The 20,036-nt window shown below is 43.9% G+C and overlaps 1 protein-coding gene across 2 annotated transcripts in view; it reads right to left on the bottom strand.

The window, feature by feature from the left end:
* The window catches only part of TMTC2 (transmembrane O-mannosyltransferase targeting cadherins 2), a 391,175-nt gene extending 373,280 nt beyond the window's left edge, over positions 1–17,895 (bottom strand). For both annotated transcript variants that reach the window (XM_055341449.1, XM_055341450.1), the window contains exon 1: positions 17,692–17,895. In XM_055341449.1, the coding sequence (XP_055197424.1) occupies positions 17,692–17,774 (83 nt within the window). In that variant the 5' untranslated portion in view covers positions 17,775–17,895. The remainder of the gene's footprint in view (positions 1–17,691) is intronic.
* Positions 17,896–20,036: the final 2,141 nt, after the last annotated feature.

Raw genomic sequence — 20,036 nt, 5'->3', positions numbered from 1 at the left:
TAAGGCAAAACCTGTTAACAGGCCACGGAGATGTGGGGTCCATGCGCTGGTCCGACAAAAATCACCTGAGCGCGCTTACTCTGGCGTCATCTGAGGGCAACATTACATCCCTAAGTCTGACCTCGAGCAGGAGCTCCTAACCATTGTATGTCAGGCCTTGGCTCCCCAACTAACGTCAGGGAACCCCTGAGAGGCCCCAGGGGTGCCCTCGGGGGGGTCAGGAAGATTGCTGGAAGAATTTTAAACGTATGCATTTGTATTTGGATTGAGGGTGGTAAACTTTTTCAGCAGGAGGGCCAGATAGGAAGTATCTCAGGCTTTGCAAGCCCCGAGGTCCCTGCGACAACTGCCACCTGTAAAGAGAAAACCATAGGTGACACCTACACGAGTGGCTGTTTAAAAAACAGGCTGCAGGTGGATTTAGCCCAAAGGCCTTAGTGCCCACTCCGGATTTAGCTGATAACCCAAACTCCACAGACGCACAGAGCTACAGGGACGCTCTGCCTTCTGGGAGTGACCACCTCCTAACGGCGCAAGACCACACGACTTATGAGATTTTATTTATCATCCAGTTGGCACCAAAGAGCGCTGCTCAAATATTCAAGGATAGAATGGAAGTGGACATCTCGGGTCCCCTGGTCTCCCCGTTCCCAGAATACTTTGCCCTTCCTTCTAACAGAGCCCCCCTTTTCCCTATGGTGAACCTATCACATGTAGTGTGAGACAGGCAAGCCTGCCTTCACTCTACTCATATTCCAGGCCATGGGTTCAGGCACACACCTAGGCCTGGCAAAAGCACCCCAATGGCTAGCAAACGTGTTTTATGGACGAGCTTATAACCTAAGTCAGGATGATTAAGGTCCTCCCTGGAGCACTCCTGGGAGAGCCAAGGAGGAGAGTTTGGGTTGCCACTGGCCACGGTAACCATGATGGCCAGACCAAGAGAGGAAAAAAATGAAGTCTTCATAACCTCCACAGGCCTCTTGAGTTTGGACAAGCAAAAGGATCTACCCTCCCTGAACTGGGCTGCTGACACTGACAACCAAGAGTCCTTATTATCAAAATACATAATATGCCAGCAAAAATAAAGGCCCAGCGACAACGTGTTAGCAGCAACTCAGAGCCTCAGTACCGGCATGCCAAACTCCGAAGCCTGTGAGCAGAGATTTTCCGGTGTCTCACGTCTCCTCTTACTCACGGAAGAAAGAAGGCACATCCTGCCACCTCCCTTCACCCCCAGTGGATCTGCTGGGGTTTCCTTTTCCTCCCACTTGCACGAGACAGAAATCCTCTCACCCTCCCTCCACACTGAGCTCCTCACACCAAGTGAGACCAACCTTTCTTCACCTTTCCATTCCTGATACACTCAAATTTCTTTTTTTCACCTCTGTCCTTAACTCATTTTAACACTAATCATCACTAGGAATGCAAATCCTCCAATTTAACCTTGTATCCCCTATATAAACCTAGAGAGCCTATGTGATCCTAGAAGTAGACACTCTTCTGGGTCTCTCTGCTTTGGATTTCACGTACTTCAGACAATTCTCGAAATGTTATCCTGGATCACAAGGACCATGGTAGCCAGCTCCTGCCTACTTTACCAATTCATCATTCCTTTCTCCCTCTCCCGACCCTCTCCTCTGGCTTTATGCCCTGCTCTTTGGACACTATGCCTTTTTCTCTTCCTGTACATTTTTTTTTTCCAGATTGTCCTCCCCCCTCTCATCTTTATCCAGCTAATTTGACTTTTTCTTCAGCAGTAAGTTCTCACAAGTGCCTCCCTCCTAGCCCAGGTCAAGTACCCCTCTTGTGTACTCCCTTAGAAGTGTAAGTATGTCTCTGTTTTAGGACACCGTCTATTTACTTGGTCTCTCCACCAGACTCTAAGAAATGTGAGATGATGGACAACATCTTCTCCTGGGTCAGTGCCCCCATGATTTAACAGGTTCCTGACACAGCTAAGCATTTACAAACACTCGCTAAAGGAATACAGTGGTGACAGGAGTGGAAAGCATCCCATACTGTTGCTTTCCTGGGAGACAGCACATTTCTACATAAGAATGACTTAACACTTTTAAATCAAAGGCCAATCTCTATTTGAGCTGACTTCCTGAATTTAAAATAAACTGCATTCAAATCTCTCTTCCCAACTTTGAATAGAATTATCATAATTTTACACTATAATTTGCAGAAATCAGACTACTTAAATGGTAAACATACCCTTACTATTCCTCTCTTTCCATCACTTCTCATAACAAGAACCAGAGTTCTGGCCTCTGAGATAAGTCCTCAAAAAGTACAACAAAACAATTTACAATGGAATTATTAAATATCGTTGCCTTTTGGTTCACCTGGTATAAAGACGATTACCTCCTTATCGTTGTGTTGCTTTCTTAATTTCCACTCACCTCCGTCTTTTTTCTGATATCAGAAGTTAGTTTATAAAGAGTGCCAACGACTTAGAAACTGATGTGATTTTCTGGGGTGGAAAAAATCCTTAGGATATAAGGAATTTTCAAAAACAAATACAATTAATTTTAAGTGAACCAAAACCAATAATATTTTACAAAAGCAATCATTCATTAGCTCCCATTTACTCAAGATTTTCAGAGAGAATACTACCCCGGTTTTCAATAAAATTATAGCTGCAGTGTTACTTTGGCCTATTTCTACCAATTTCAGCCTGCTCGTGTAAACTCTTTCTGAACACACAAATAGCTTGCAGACATACACAAAAGATTTCCTTCAAATGCAGTAGGTAAGCTGCATACAAAGCATTTACTCTATTTTTATATAGACTTCCAAAGATGCTTGAAGAAAAAACATTTGGGCTAAACTCTGGTTTGTGTTTAAGTTCATACTCAAGTTTAGAGTAAATAATGTCTCTTGTCAAATGTTATGATTTACAAGACATCTTTGAACTTCATTTCCAACCAGTTTTCATAAACGATGACACAAAAAGAAATAGAAATGAAAATTTAAACTCAAGATCATGTTTAGTATTAAAAACAATTTTAACTGTTAAGTATCATCCATGGCCTGCCTTAAATGTACAAGGTTTGTGGTATAGGAATAAACTGTCCAATTTAAACATTAAATTTACCAATTCTTTCAGGCTTTGGTTTGAAGCATAAAGCCCAACTCTCTCACTCAAATAATAAATTCTAAGAATTCAATTTCCAAGTACACAAAGATGGGCTATTTACTATAATGATAGCTTTTTAAAAATATAAACAGCTGCTATTTTATAATACATACTAAAAATTCAGCATGTGATCAAAATCACCACAGAATAAAAAAAAAAAAAAGCACCATACAGTTGTTTCCACAAATAGTTAAATTTGGAGGATTTCCATTCCTAACAACTTGTCTTGATTCCACCTCGAAAAGCAGAAGATCGTGTGCTGCTCTGGTTCCAATGCACAAAGATACCAATCGAAGCTACCCGTCTTCCATTGCAGGGCCTCTGTTTTCCCCCAAAAAGTTCATCCCAACTTCCCCATAATGATCCCTTCCCTACCCCATAAAGGAAAGCACTCTATCATATGCAAGAAAGTGGCAAATCCCTCTTCTTCAAGTCAACTTCCATCAATCCCACTAGTTCATTTACAGGACCGTCAGGCTTCATGCTCTGATCCTATACTACCCTCCTTCATAATAGATACCCACACCTTCCCATCCAACCCTCACCCTGGAGAAATCCAAAGGCTAGTCCTTTGTTTAGTCCTAAAAATCAGCAGCTGAGGCATGTTTAATAAAGTCTTGAATTATTGGTTTCTTGTTCTAATTTTAAATTACTTCCAGAGAGTTAAGGGCTATCCTGCAAAAACCATTTGTTATTTTCCTGTAATAAATTAAAATGGTATGACTGATTCTTTTTAACCCATCAGTAACAGAATCTGGTTTATTAAAATACTGAGTGAATTTTCACCTGAATATTCTAAAAACGTTCTAAGGAACAGATGTGCACTAGAGAAAACTAGGCTGCTATCCAACAAGAACCAAAAGTGTTCTCCTTTTTAGGAGTTTGCCACTTGCTGTTAGAATTTAGTCATCAATAGGAACAGGGTAAACATTCCAACTGAGAATAAGGTAACACATAAGAAACAAAACGATGATTATGGCTGAGGTAAAACCACCTCTGGTTGATACAGTCTGTTGTATTGTCCTATTTTCCACTGTATATGTGACAACAGGGCCAACGTTTTACTTAGCATATTATTAATTACCCCCAAAATGGCCAATTTCAACTATATCTCTTAGGCTAATGAACACAAATCCATAACCTTAGAATTGTGATGTGTTTTAAGCTGGAAGGGACCCCCAGGGAATCATTAGAGCCATATCCTGGCATTAAAAGAGAAAGCTGGTGTTATCAGTATGCTAAACCTTCCATACACCTAGCTTACCTGTGGTTTGGGGGGCAAGGGAGGCCTTTTCCTGAGGAAAAAAAAAAAGGAAAGCAAGATACATTAATGTTATAAGGTTATATGTTCTCTTTCTATAGGAAATCCCTAGAAAAATATTAAGCAAACATATGAAAGATCTGTTTTAATCAAGAGAGAGATCAACACTTTTTTTTTTAGATTTTTTTTATTCATTTATTCATGAGAGACACACAGAGAGAGGCAGAAACACAGGCAGAAGGAGAAGCAGGCTCCCTGGAATCACACCCTGAGTCCCTGAGTCGAAGGCAGACGCTCAACCACTGAGCCACCCAGGCGTCCCCCGAAATCAGTAAATGCAGAGCTACTTATTGGTAAATTAATGCAAGTAGTAGGTCCAGTGTTCCTGGGAGAAAGAATACCAAGCTTCCCAGAAAAGGTCTCAAAAAATAATGAGGTTTTTATTTCCAATTTTGTTCTCTATGAAACAAACGATATATAAGCATTTCTGGGATTTGGCCTAACTCTCAATTCAACATAATCATTCACAAGATGACTGAAAACAACTCCTTATTTTCATTGTTTAAAGTTTTTCACTAAGATACACATCACAGAGTGGGTCAGTTCTTATAAGACGCTAAGAAATCATAATGTTGCATATGCCCCCATGCACAGCATCATCAGACCTAGAGAGGAATATCAATTATGACTAAAAAGATGGAAGACATCATAGTTCTGTTTTTCCTACGCACTTTTAATTGCATCTATCCTACAGACATTTCACTGGCAAAACTTCCCTGTGGGCATGCACGTATGCATGTGCATACATATAATGGTTTAAGTTTCAACGCCATTTTTCCAAACTTAGCACTGGAGATGAAAATTAAATTCTAAAATTCATGGTTAAACTTAATATAGTTCACTGAACCCTTTTAGTTACTCTACATCTATCTGAAATGCTAAGTGAAAGGTTGCTAAAATAAGTTTAAATATTCAATATTCACTCTTAAGAGAAGTTCTCTAATGCTCTACAATATTTGCTATTGTTATTATACAGTAATTTTCAACTCTAAGCAATAGAGTTAATAAATAAGTTCTTGATTACAAGAAATATTTATGAAAAAAAAAAGAAATATTTATGAAGTACCCTAGCCACACCAGACACTGTGCCAGGCACTTCATAAAACTTCATGAAATTCTTGCAACAACTCTATCAAGTAGGTATTATTACCCTCATTCTGTAAAACAGGGGACGGGGGTTAACAGAGGTTAGGTAACAATCTAAATTGTACAATTAACAATTAGTTCTGGAATCAAATTATCTGATGCCAAAATGCTTGCAATATTTTCACCTTTGCCACCCTGTTATTTGGAAAGATCCAAAAGAATGAAATTGTTTCTAATTAGTTACAGAAACATATCACTGGGTTTAGACATTAGATGCTGTTACCCAGCACACTTACTGCAAAGTCTCAATATATCGCTGATTAACACAAACACTTCAACGCAGGAAAACTGGCTTATCTGACATACAGCTTTGTTAATCACCGGGCCACCAGGACTGCTCTGGATCTCAACATATTCCCAAAAGAAAACGGGCTGTCATTGAGGACGGAGACCATGTGTACCCGGTAATAATGCATCCTGCCAAGCATAACCAAAGCACCAAGGATTATTTACACCCGATGCACTGTAATTGGTCCTTTTACTCTGCAGAAGGAAAGAAGTGCTCAGATTGGCCAGGATGTCTATTCAAAATAAGCCTTCATGCACGGAGCCCAGCAACATGGGAAAAGCAACCGAAAAGAAATACAGGAGAGCAAAGAGTGCTTCTGCGGTGAGACCAGCCACTGCTAACCGAAAGGGTGGACAGAGATGAGAAGCAGAGATGGGGCGCAGAGGTGGCAGCAGAAGCTGGGCCAGCAGGAGCTCAAACCCGGACCCAGTGCACACGTTAGCGACATCATGGATGGGACCCAGCTCGGTTCTCAGATGCTGATGGGCAGCGATCACAGTCTTCACCTTCTGGCCCAACACACTCTGTCAAGGGTACAACTATACAACTACCTTGGTTGTACTGTTTCATTTCATCCTCACTCTGCGGTCACCGGTTCTTATTTCCACTTCCTGATCCATTAGAAGACAGTTTTAGAGAGTGGAGGAGCTCAGTACAGTGTGATTACCAGACTGAAATTCCAGTCTCCTATCCTGGCCCGATGTCGATTCACGACACTGTCTCTAGTGCACAGTACAATATTCTTTTAAAAAGAAAGGAATAATCCTTTGCCTATTTTAGAATGAGTTCTTTATTAAAGATGTCTATTAGTAGGAAGTTACAACTTCAGATATATAGGGCAGTCAAGTATCCAGAAAGTCCCCAAAGTACCCAAAGGCTGAGGCATAAGGTATCAGGTAAAAAAAAAAAAAAAAAATGACATGGACCCAAGCATTTCCAATCCTATGTAGATGCTTTCACGTGACAGCCTCACCCAGTGCCTGAATATCATTAATAAATCATCACCTGTCCTACTCTCAGCTGCCTCAACACCTACTTCTTGCTGCCTGCCTAAAGTCTGTGAAGTCTTCATGCAATATAAGCCAAGTTTCCTTACAAGGGGTTGTTCGACAGAAGTACAAACCAGTAAAGGCACTGACTACAGAAACTCAGTGTAGGCATCAGTACTTTTCAAGTCCAAAGCCTAAGGCAACTGCACTGATCAGTTTATTTATCAAAATCAGAACCCAACATCTGCCTCCACCGTAATGCTGCAAAGAGGAGGATATTGTAATACAAGATGGTGACAGATATTTCAATAGGGACCATCTCCTAGAATTTCAACAGGCTCTCTACCTTTTCAAAATCTACACAATACCTCAAATCCATCAGATCAATTTAAAGATGTCGTGACTGAACAAATGTGAAAACAAAACATAAAGATTAAATAAAATGGCTAAGCTCACACACACAGAACAGCCACCTTATCCCCAATCTCATTCAATCCAGGAATTTAAGCAATCTTTCCAAATGTCTGTGAAACAGACCGAGCTGATGTAATATATTTAAATGAAATCGAGCCTTATTACTCAAGGTGTGGTCCGTGAACCAGCATCATCTGTTGCACCTGCGAAAGATAGAAATGCTCTCTGAAGCCCTCTAGGCAGAACCTGCATTTGTTTATTTATATATCTTTCCTTTCTTTTCTTAAAGGTTTTATTTTAATTCCAGATAGTTACAATACAGTGTTCTATTAGTTTCAGGTGTATAATTTAGTGATTCCACACGTCCAGACATCACCTGGTGCTCATCATGACAAGTGCACTCCTCAATCCCCATCCCCTATTTCGCCCATCCCCACCCACTCACCTCCCCTCTGGTAACCATCAACTTGTTCTCTAGAGTTAAGAGTGTGTTTCTTGATTTGTCTCAGAATCTACATTTTCACACTCTAGGTGACTTGCTGGTAGCGGGAATATTGGGAACCACAGACCTGGGAATGAAAATATATATATATATATATATATATATATATATATATATATATATATATATATATATATATATCTGGATGGAAAGAAATCCAACGAGAGGCCCAGCACAAAACGGTTGCTTTAGGAGAATCATAGATTGATCCATCCGACTCAAAGAAACTAGAGATTGAAACTGCATTTTACAAGAGTTTCTAAAAGGCAATCATCCAAGGGTGAGGTCCCACCTGGGTGGCTCAGGGGCTGAGGCATCTGCCTTCAGCTCAAGGTGAGGTCCCTGGGTCCAGGGATCCACCCTCGGGGAGCCTGCTTCTCCCTCTGCCTATGTCTCTGCCTCTCTGTGTGTCTCTCATGAATAAATAAAATCTTTAAAAATCAATCAATCAATCTCAAATAAATAAACCAACAAATAAGGCAATCATCCATATCAAAGGATGAAGGCAGGGAGCAAGTTATGAGTGTGAGGTCTAACACCCCCTTGCCTGTCACAGGCATCCTCAATCTTGTCAGGCACAAATGCAAAAGTAGTTACTCAATACTCCCTCATAGAAATGGTTTACACTTTTTATGTTGATGACACGCAAGAGGTTTAAAACCGTGAAATTTCATTTTCCATTCAAAGGAAGAAAATGCCAACAACACCCCTATCTTTGAAAGAAAAAATACAAAGACTCTTAAATATATATATATAGAGAGAGAGAAGGAAGAAGTAAACCTAGAGATCACTTCTAATGGGATATTTTAAACCAAAGGCTAGATATTTGTGGCAAAGTATAGTTGGTAATTTCAGGCTACACACTGGTGTCTTCACAGATTTCCTTCAAATCTCAAGTTCACATTGGCTTTGCTCAAATCAGTACAGAACACTGCTGGAGTGGGTTAAAGTAGAAAACCTTATTTCTTTATTATAAATTCAGTGACACAATTCAGTACCTTTTTTTTTTTTATCGATAGACTAACCTTCCCATTTTAAATGAGGTTTACCAAATGAATTCCAGGTATACCAGTTTTTCACATCAGCTATAAATAATTGCTTCTCTCTAAAGGGCCTATTTCTGCAAATAAAAATGTCTTTTTGCCTGATTAAACTTCTTCATCATCTGAGAACTTTCCTCCTGCAAATTTGTAGTTGGAAAATTTGTCATTAGAAGCCTGCTTTGTCAAAATGAGATCTTTTCAACTGCTTTGAGAGAGCAGTCCTACAGTTAATTATTTGGAGGAGGAGGGGAGCATCCAGTTCTATAAGAAGTACACTTGACAAAATATTTGGACCCAAGTATTCTTACCTTAAGACATCTTTCACAATCCAAGGCAGCAGACTCAGCATTTACAATACCTTTAAAAACCTGAAGATAGGAAGGCAGAGGTAGCCAAAAACAGTTCATAAAACAATGAAAAAGGTCCCCAGATGAACGTTTCAGCTGCCAGCCCTACCTCAAGAACCACTTCTCCCAAATGGCTTTGTCATGACAGGTGTTTCCCCCAAACTGAAAAAAAGTGGTCAAGCCTATCAAGGTGATCTCTACAGCCACCACCTAAGTCCCCTCCCGTTGAAGACACAATTTGCAAGGATATCATTTCAACAGGCACTGACATTATAAAGAATCAAACTACCGACTTTCAGTATTAATCCAAGAGGTGCCACTAACAGGGTAGGCCGCCGGCCTTCCTGGTGGAACAAATCAGAAATTAACAGAAAGAAGGGATCCCTGGGTGGCACAGCGGTTTAGCGTCTGCCTTTGGCCCAGGGCGCGATCCTGGAGACCCAGGATCGAATCCCACGTCAGGCTCCCAGTGCATGGAGCCTGCTTCTCCCTCTGCCTGTGTCTCTGCCTCTGTCTCTCTCTCTCTATCATAAATAAATAAAAATTAAAAAAAAAAAAAGAAATTAACAGAAAGAAGATGTTTACTTTTTCCATAGTGTTTCCACTGATCTGCTTCTCTCAAAGACTAGTTTTTTAAGCTAGGATTTATAATAGAAATTCAATAATACTATGCTTTATAATAGTGTCCTAAACACAGACATCTAACCCAACTAAGAGATGAAAGCAAAAACGAACAACAAGGCTATGGTCTACATCCTTTCAGTCTCCTAATAGAATACTTATAAGCAATTCAAAAAAGAAAACAAAATTTCATAAGACACAGCTGTAAAAAATTTTACTAAACTTACTCATTAAAAAAAAAACCTTATTTTATAAAAAGTAAACTTGTGAACTGCATTTAAAATTAATACCCAAAGAATTCCAAGAATGCAGGGTTATACGGATTGCCATTCTTCCCACTGGATTTTTAAACAATGCTGAAACACGGCTGTTTGAAATACTTTAGTACCATCATTTAACACTGTTCAAAATGTCAAGAGCCATATTGCGCCCCAGTGGCCACTCTTCAGCAAATAACACATCCTTTGAAGTTAAAATACTCCTAAATGATGCCAAGCAAGAATTTCTAGGAGAGTACAGTCAAAACTTTCTAAAGAAATCAATAATCTGGAACCACAATTAGGGAAAAAACACTTTCCTTATCAAAACTTGTGAATTTTTCAGTTTCAAATGTCAGTAAATTCCTTTACCCCATGGCACTAATTTTTTAGACACTGTTTCCTAATGAAATCATAATCATTAGCCTGCAGGGAACTTGCTGGGTTTTCTTACCATGATGTTTCTGTGGAATCATGACACATTGATTGTAATAAATGCCACAGAAATGAAGGGTAATCATCAAAGACAAAGCAATCTGACAGAAACAACTCATTTGGCCACAACACCTAACACAGAGCTGCTTTGCAAGGGCACAGATAAAGGTTTCATTTGACAAATCATGTAATTTGGTCAATCTCCTTGACTATAACTACATACTGTGCCATGCTTCATACCCCGCCTCACTCTGATATCACAAAATGCCCCAGCAAACAAAATGAGAAACAAAAGCTTACATCAAATTATCAGAAGCTAAAAAAATAAAAATAAATAAAATAAATAAATAAAATATCAGAAGCTAAATAGCATCCCTTTGCGAATACTAAGGTACTCTTAAAACAGGTACTGTAGCACTGTCCTCAAGCAATGTGGCCCGTGTATACCTTTGGGATAAGTAAATGTACGTATGATTTCATTTAACTCCACAATAAAATGGAATCTGAACGTGAAGTTAGAATTTTCAATTCCCATCTCTTTTCCATATTAATTTTTTAGACCTGAGCAAATAAAGATCTCTCTGCCCATCCCATCTTTAAAACAAATCCCTTCTAGTTGTTCAAGTTAACTGGATCTCATGAAATGCCCCTAAAGTAAATACTCTAAAAATACAAGAGCAACTTTTCATGTAGTATCTTGAAAACAGATCATCTCAGTGTTCCTGCCTTCTTCAAAATTTTCCTGAGTAGATAAGTTTACTCAATTCTTTCCTATTTACCTGTAAGAGAAAAAGGTCATAGTTGAACCCGAAACGGTAGTCCCAAAAAGTTTCTAAAATAAATGAACATTTATGCCTTTGATTCTAGGAAACCTTGAGTATCCAGAGGAACTGACAAATATGATTGAAAAGTTAAACTGTCGGAAGAGGAAAAGAGATCAATAGAAATTTGATAGTGCTGCATCTCGATGGAATTATCTGCCTAGAAAACACGGCCAAAAATCTCTCTGAGGCAAAAGTCTTCAATCCCTATGACCAGTCGAGGCAAATCTAGTTAACTCAGAGTTCAACCACTGTTTTCCTCCAACGAAAACAACCAATCCAGACAAACAGGAAGGACACAATCTGGAAGAAGTGTCCCAAAGCTTCTATGTGTTAAGAATACAGGGCCAGCAAGCACCAGACCAATAACAAGGCCAGTTCAAACCATCCACGCGGATCCTCAGCACTGCTGTTCTGGGAAAGAAGCCAACAGAGTCCCAATAAAAGTTTTAAAATATAAGCATCAATCAAAATAAACATAACTAAATGCAAGTGAAATTCTGCTAAAGGACAATCTATCAGCATTTTTATAAGTCTAACATCAGACTCCCAGATTCAAATACTTTACTGTACCAGCTACAGTACAGGTAGGAAAAGGACAGGCAGGTAGGGATGCTTTGTTGACAAGAGCCAACAGCTGCTGTCTGCATTATGCACCATGTGTATGAGCAGCTTAGGAGTATTCGTACTTAGTGAATTAATGAATGTAGTCATTTATTCCTCAAAAGTACATACAAATCCAATCTTCAAAGAAACCATCTAACATGGTGCTGCTGTAATTATTCAAAATAGGGCAGCCCCAGTGGCCCAGCGGTTTAGCGCCACCTTCAGCCTGGGGTGTGATCCTGGAGACGCGGGATTGAGTCCCATGTCGGGCTCCCTGCATGGAGCCTGCTTCTCCCTCTGCCTGTGTCTCTGCCTCTCTCTCTCTGTGTGTCATGCATAAATAAAATCTTAAAAAAAAAAAATTATGCCTTTTTCATCCTATGAAAAACAGAAAGCACACAGTTCCTGGTGATATGCCTCTCCCCTTGTTTTCCAAGCAGGCTCTAAATAAGGACAGCTATTCATAGAGGAAGGGTCTTTATATTCAACAACCCATTTGTCCTTTCCATCAAGGCTGCCACACATGTCACTTTTGTGAAGTCATTAAAGTACGTACCCAAAGCTGATGTAATATTTACCTTACAAGAGGAAATCAAAAAATTTAAAAGGTAAATGTTACTGTGCTAAAAGCATGTTAAGTGAGAATAACAGTGTTGCAAGGTTTGTCAGTCACAAATTTTTCAGAGCGATGAGGGTAAACTTTGTCCTTTCCTAATATTATGAAGGCGTCTGTTCCAGAGGAAATGTACCCTTTGCCTATGATAAACAGCTGTAACATCATGGGCATTTTAAATAGGTGCCTTCAGCATGCAGAACAGCAACGGAGAGATTCAGAAGACAGACTGTGCTCCCAGCTCATGTTGGAACCCAAAGGGTTCTAGCTATTTCAGAATTATAGCATCAGGGAATTCAGAGATCCCATGGGGCCCATTAGCACTAAAAAACCAAATGCAGATGACAAGACAATGTAAACTAGTAATACAACCCCCCAAACCATACATATATGATATATATTATAATGTATTGTATATTATAATGTATATTATGTATATATTATAAATAATATATATGAAAACAATATATGCATTACATATGTGTGTATACTATGTATGTGTATATGCGTGTATACATATATGTGTATATTTGTGATAGATGTGTGTCACATGCATATATGTGTGTGCATATATATGTATATATGTATGTATGTGTTTATATAGATATATATAGATCTATATCTATACACACACACACACACGAAGACAACTAAGAGACAGATGGCTGGCAAGCTGTAATTTTCCCTATGGCATTTATACATGTCCACTCAGTGCTCATATTTGGGTCATTTGCGAGGATAAACCCCATGTGACAGGCTCACTGAAAGTAAGCCAAAGTAGTCCATACTGGCTTCACCTAATTTTAATTTTCTATTAAGAGACGTACTTGTTCAAACAGCAAAAGGAACCTGTTCTGCACAGATTTGACAGATTTGACTATATTTAGTTAGAAAGTAAAATATCATCTTAAAATACTTCATAAACTATAGATCTTATCCACTTGCAATTTTTTCATTGTATCATAATGAAATCAGAGTAAAACAGCACCCTATACACACTCACTTCTTCCAATAAAGAGGTGAGGAGACAACATTTGATACAAAGCAAACTTCTTCCTTATATGCTTTGATTTTACAGTAATTCGTTCGAAACATGATTTTACTAAATACCAAGCAGGACTTCAATGGTTGAACATACTAAAATTTTAAGATAACAATCCCATATGTTATGGGTCTATTGAAGAGAGAGTCTATTGGAGAGAATTTTTTAGAGGGAAGTTAACAGAGTGATCATTTTATAACGGATTCTTATCATACTAGTTCATAACGCAAGCAGACAATAACTTTAAAAGGCCATGTAGAAGGAATAGTTGACTGACTTTAGATTAACTCATGTTTCTATAAAAACAGATTTATATTTATATTCAAATGAATAAATTAGGAATGTGGCTATTAAGAGTTTGGAGTAGTTTTGATTCAAAAATAGAAATTTCATCTGTGGAGTTGTTCCCCCACAAAGTTTACACAATTGTTGTACAACAGTCATGTTAATGATCAAAGTTGGGTTCGACGAATGCAAAATGGGCAATAAGGAAAACAATTTTCAAAGCAGCCACAAACCCATTTGCCACTTCCAAAAAACTCTTTTTTTAAGTAATGCATGATTTTATTCAGACAAGAATAAAAATATGTTTTAGGTGTATTATCTTATTGTTATACATCATAAAGGGCTTGCCATCAATTAGGTGACGTGTGCAAAATGAAATCAGTCTACAAAACAACAGAGATGGCGTCTTTCTACTGCTTTGAAGCAAACTCACTCCTCTTTGAGTGTTATCCCTATGGAAAACTTAGAGTAGTATTTTTAGAGAGGATACAGCGACAATGATGCAATGTTATCCTCAACAAATATGTAAGAGAGCAGAGAACATGGGATCAGCAATTTTTTTTCCAGTGACCTAAACACCAGATTTCTCCAGAAAATAAGAGGGTCCTTCAAGAAGTCACATTCATCATGACTTAAAATTTGGCAAAGACCATATATTTATCATTCCAATTGTACTCTAACCACAATTTAAGATTCAACAGGATCATGACTAGACTAAAGGCAAGGGGGTGGGGGGTGAGGGTGAAGTTGAAACTGTATATGCTTTTCCATCAGATAGATGAATTCTCTTCTTCTGTTTGTTTCATCACATCCTAGCCATATTCTTAAGTTGAGCATAAAAACACTTGTAAAATATTAAGTTTTACCATAGGGAAATCGATTTTGCTATGAAAAAGTTTCAGATTACCACTTAATCTCAACCAAGCTACATCAAACAGTGAAAAAAATTATACATATAGTTTACAAAGTAAACTCGATCACTATATTTAAAAGAAATGATAACTTTGAGAAGTACCACAGCAATAATGTTTAAGCTGAAGCAATATAAAGCCCTCCCACAGCAAATGCCAGATTCTTCAGCTAAAATGCAGAGTCTTGATTTAGTTAAGCAAGTCAAGCGTAAGAGCCATCTCCCTCCTTGGGAGCTGCTCCCAGCACTGGCCTCTCTCCTTCTAGAACTCTGCTGCATAAAGTTCTGAGGGTGGGGTGGGGTGGGGTGGGCTGGGGGCAGTGGAATCCACAGATGCAATTTACACAAGGTTTTAGACCTGAGTCTTTGTAGTCTGAAATGGAGCAGTGGAAGTAAACACATTATTATCATCATCCTCCAGTTTCCACTCGACTTCCCAGCTCTCTCCCTGCTCCACGAAGCAGTGAGTTGGAGGAGGCAGATAAAAAAGTATATCCGAAAAGTCACAATTTACAGAGCACCCTGGCACTGAATCACCTGTGCGTGCTATGCAGACATCCAGCAACTTCGACGGTCCTATTACTATGTATTTCAGGATTTCTAGGATACACGAAAACCAAGTCTGATTCTATTAAGACTTCATACTCTTAAGCACGCAGGTTTGCATATGCAGCGCCGCCACTAAGAAAATAGACTGCTACACAAAATACACTTCCAAAGTGTAGCAGAGTGGACTTCATACGTATAGGCTCTCAACATCCTAATGATAACGTCACGTCTATAGATCACATATCGAGCAAGCTGTCAGTTAGATGACATGGACAACTCATCACATTACGTTCATCTACGTAGCTAAATAGAAGTCAGGGATCCTGACACTGCACCCAACCTATAACGCATAAAGCACTTACAACTGCCCACCATCAAAGTGCAACTAATTCATCATCTCATTCACCCCAACTTCTCCCCAAGTTACAGTCCTAACACTACTTACTGATGATTAAAGAAGACCTAAGCATTACAGCTACAGAAGAATGTACATGAAAATTTGGTCTAGTTCAAGCCTGCATCTTTACAGGACACTTTCTTCTGATAAGTACTTTTTAAAGAACTGGACGGCAGATAAAGGACAGCATACACTGGGAATGCTTAATTGATCACAGAGTCCTACCGTACTTACTGTACCACAGTCACTTACTTTTCTCCCCATGCTCTTTATTCTTAGTTGAAATGATTACCTTCCAAACTGTCCCCAACAGCTCAAGGACCGCCCAGATTCATCCGTGAGCTCATTTTCGTGAAAAGTCACCCATCTTTGGAAAGAAGAGCTTTCTCTTCCCATCCCCTAGAGACAGCAGGTGCACAGTAACACAAAACTGGAAAGAACAGACGCAGCTCACCCCACTCTTACGCCAAGACCGTTTCTTTCTCAGAGTGTGCAGCGTGACTGCTAAAACCTGCACACTGGAAAAGTTGAGGAAAAGTTCAGGTCTTAACAGTGGCTTCCTTATCAGCCGGTCTGATGGACACGGCCTAAGATGCACTAAGAAGAGTTTGCTTTTTTTCCACTGCACCTATTATTGGGGGATTTCCTAAGAGACATGTGGGTGTAAACCCAGAGTCAGGGATTTGAAGCATACATCCAGGGGAGTGGGCACACCAGAGAACACAGAAGATGGCTAATCACCACCCAGAGAAGATCTTGCCTTCACCTCCCCTCACCATCACCCACTTTAGTCCACTCCATTCCCTGCCTTGCCCTGACCCTGGGGATCCATTCCCCTTTCCATAGCCCAGAGAGGCTGCTGAAAAGCTGTCAAAGTAAATCTGTGCTCACTTTTTGGATGGTTTCATTTCAATGGAGCATGAAACACCCCAGGACGGTTAATAAGTTTAGCCAGGCGTGCTGTTCTCCCTAATATATTTTAATTATGCATCTGTTTTAATTGTAATCAGATTAAGTCACCGGAAAGGCACAAATTGGAATTTTCCCTAATGGCTTATTGGAGCTTTTCATCAGTTTCTAAACACTAACAACATTTAAAAAAAAAAAAAAAAGGTAGAGACACGAGCACAACTGTGACATTTTCCAGAAATCGATGCAGTTTCTCTGACAACACAGTTCAGGTCTCATTAGCCACCCAAACTAGCCCAAATGCAGAAGACAACTTCGGTCTCTAGGGGCGTCTTCTTCCCCAATTAGCACAAAAGCATCGCTAACGTCTAACGGGAACCTCCCCAAACAGAAATGATAAGCCCAGACTTTTATATAAAAAGTGCTGCTCCGAAGATGGGGAGGGAAGTGGAGGGGGGGGGGCGGGGAGCCCAGGAGCAGCAGCTTGCATTACCTTGGCCAAAAGGAAAGCATCCTCCAGGTCCAGCAGGAAAGTCGAAGCAGGGTCCTCTCCTCCCCTCCCCCTTCCCCCTCCCCCTCCCCTGCTAACTGTCAAAGGTGTGTTTTTCCCTCGGGAAGTCCAAGGGTCCCGGTCAATAAAAAGGAAACGCTCCGGGGGAAGATCTGCTCAGAGGCGGGGAGCGGCTTCCTTCCAGCCCAGACGTAAAACCGCTCAGGGCGCACCAAGAAATACCTAAGGCTTTTTTTCTTTTCTTTTCTTTTCTTTTTTTTTTCTTTTCTTTTCTTTTTTCATCCCCCATCTAATACGTTCTTGAAACAGCTGCCCGAATTGCCGCGATTTTCCCCTAAGAAACTTAAAAGCGTTCGTCCGCCACCAGCCGAGAAGCGAGAGAAAGGACCTGCTGCAAACTGGGCGCCCCAACTCCGCCCGCCCGCCCAGCGCGCCCGCGCCCCGGCTTCGCTCCGGGGGGGACCTCGGGGGGACCTCGGGGGGACCTCGGGGAGCCCCCGGGCCACCGCGCAGTCCCCGCGCCCCCGCCGCCCCCTTACCTGTCATCGTAGCAGAAGTCGGCGCTCAAGGTGTTGAGGTACAAGGCGAGCCCCAGAGCGCTGCTCACCAACTCTGCGAGCATCTCTCCACCGCCTGCCCCCCGGCGCGGCCCCCAGCGCGAGGGCAGCAGCGGCCGCAAAGCCCGGGAGCATCAATCCCCACCCTCCGCGCCGCCCGCTCCTCCCGGCTCCACTTTTCCCGAGCTCCCGTCCCCCCCGCGGGTCCCCGCGCCGCCGCGCCCTCCTCCGCAGCCCCCGCGTCCTCCGGGTGCGGGCTCACACCGCGCTCCCCATGCCCGGCGCCCGCGAGCGGCCGGCGGCTTCGGGCTCCGCGCCCCCCGGCGGATGCGCAGGGCTGCTCCTCCCGCGGCTCGCCGCCCCCGCCCTACCCCATGGCACTTCGGGGCGCCCTAGGTGAGGACCGGGGCGAGGAGGCGGGGCGAGGACGCGGGCTGCGGGCAGAGGCGCCGGACCCCGCGGGGCTCCGGGACCGGCGGGAGGAAGGCAGAGGAAGGGGGGCGGGGGGCGGGGGCCAGGCGGACCGCCTCCCCTCGCCGCCTCCCGGGCGCACGGCTCCGGGGCCGCTCGGCCTCACTCCGGCCGCCACCGCGGCGGCCGCTCATCCACTGTCTACCAGCGCCCTCCCCGCGCCGGCCCCTTCTCGGGCCGAGTGAGGAGCGGCGGCTGGAGACTCCCGAAGCTCCCGCGTGGGGTTCTCGGCGCGGCCCCCCGCGCCTGCGTGGCCGGCCCTCCATCCCGGCCCCGCCCCGCCCTCGCCACGCCCATCGCCACGCCCTCCATCCAGGCCTGGCCACGCCCCCCACCCAGCCCCGCCCGCCCTCCATCCCGGCGTCGCCCCGCCCCTCGCCCTCCATCCCGGCCTGGACACGCCCCTGGACACGCCCCTCACCCAGATAAGCCCCGCCCCTCGCCTCCCAGCCGGGTCTCGCCCCGCCCCGCCCCTCTGGCTCCGCCCCCCCGCTGCAGTGCAGCCTCCTCCCGGCTCCCGAGGCCCGAGGCCCCTGCTGCCCACCGCGCGCCCCCTTCGGGCTTCTTTCACCTTCTGGATTTCACTCGGGAACGCCCCGGGGTGACCCCAGGGCGGCTGCCGGCGGCCGGCCCAACGGGGTGCTGGCGTGCGCCCTGGGAGGCGCGGCCGGAGGACGACCGAGCCCGGGGGGGACGCGGCCGCGCGGCGTGTGTCCGCTGGGCTGGGGGGGCCCTGGGGCCCGGGGAGGACGAGCGGCTCCGCGAGGGCTGCAGCCTCGCTGGCCACAGCTTCGGGCGGCCTCGTGTGCACGCTCACGGCGCGGGAGCCGAAGCGCGGGGGTCGGATCGGGGGGGCAGGGGGGCAGGGAGGGGCTGGGGGCAGGGGGGCGAGCCGGGGGGCTCCTCAGGAGCGGCAGGTTTCGGCTCTGAGCGCCGTCGCCCCAGGTGTCAACGGGAAGCCGTCTGGGGAGGAAGATGTTCCCGCAGTCGGGTCAAGAAGAAAGGACCCCGAAAGAGGAGAAGCAGCACGGACACGCCGCCGCTGGGGGGGGGGGGGGCTCCGGCGGTGCTGGAGGCTCAGTTAGGGACGCGGCTCCGGCGGTGCTGGAGGCTCAGTTAGGGACGCGGCTCCGGCGGTGCTGGAGGCTCAGTTAGGGACGCGGCTCCGGCGGTGCTAGAGGCTCAGTTAGGGACGCGCCTGCGGCCGGGGCGGCGCTGCCTCCGGGGCGAGGGAGGCGGGAGGCTCATGCCCTTGCCTTTCCGCCCGGATGCAGGGCTGGCTGGTGGAGGGCGTCCAACCTGATACTTCACGGTGGAGGAGAATGGCCGGTGGAGACAGTCCCGGGGACCGAAGTTGCGAGACCGCGGAGGACCGGGGCCGCCTGCCACGCCCCCTCCCGGCGCGGACCCGGTGGGCTCTGCTGCAGCGCCCCCTGCTGCCCGGCGCGCGCGGCGCGGGGAGCGCGGACCGCGGGGCTCCCCAGCCCGCTCCCCCAACCCGGCCTCCAAGCGAGACCCCCCCCCCACGAAATCGAATCCCCGGGATGTCTGGCAGCCGCCTGGAAAGTAAATACTGTGGTTTGGGTGTCCGCGAAACACAGCTCCGTCTTTTCCTCATTTCACAAAATAAAAATAAAAATCTGTGTAGACACAGATGACATGATGAATATTTATTATATCTATTATGCCACGCTCTTAATAGAAATGACGGACCCGTTTTTGTTCCCTGAGACACACATACGGAAGCATGCATGAGAGTTGCATCTTTACAGGCAGAAACTGATCCTTTACCTTTTTTTTTTTTTTAAGCTCCATAAGCTCTGCTCACCATTGAAAAGTTTGAAAAAGCCACTTAG

The sequence above is a fragment of the Nyctereutes procyonoides genome, unplaced genomic scaffold (assembly GCF_905146905.1).
Source record: "Nyctereutes procyonoides isolate TBG_1078 unplaced genomic scaffold, NYPRO_anot_genome, whole genome shotgun sequence".
Lineage (NCBI taxonomy): Eukaryota > Metazoa > Chordata > Mammalia > Carnivora > Canidae > Nyctereutes > Nyctereutes procyonoides.
Note: the sequence above shows the minus strand (reverse complement) of the source record. Positions and strands in the feature narration are given on the sequence as shown.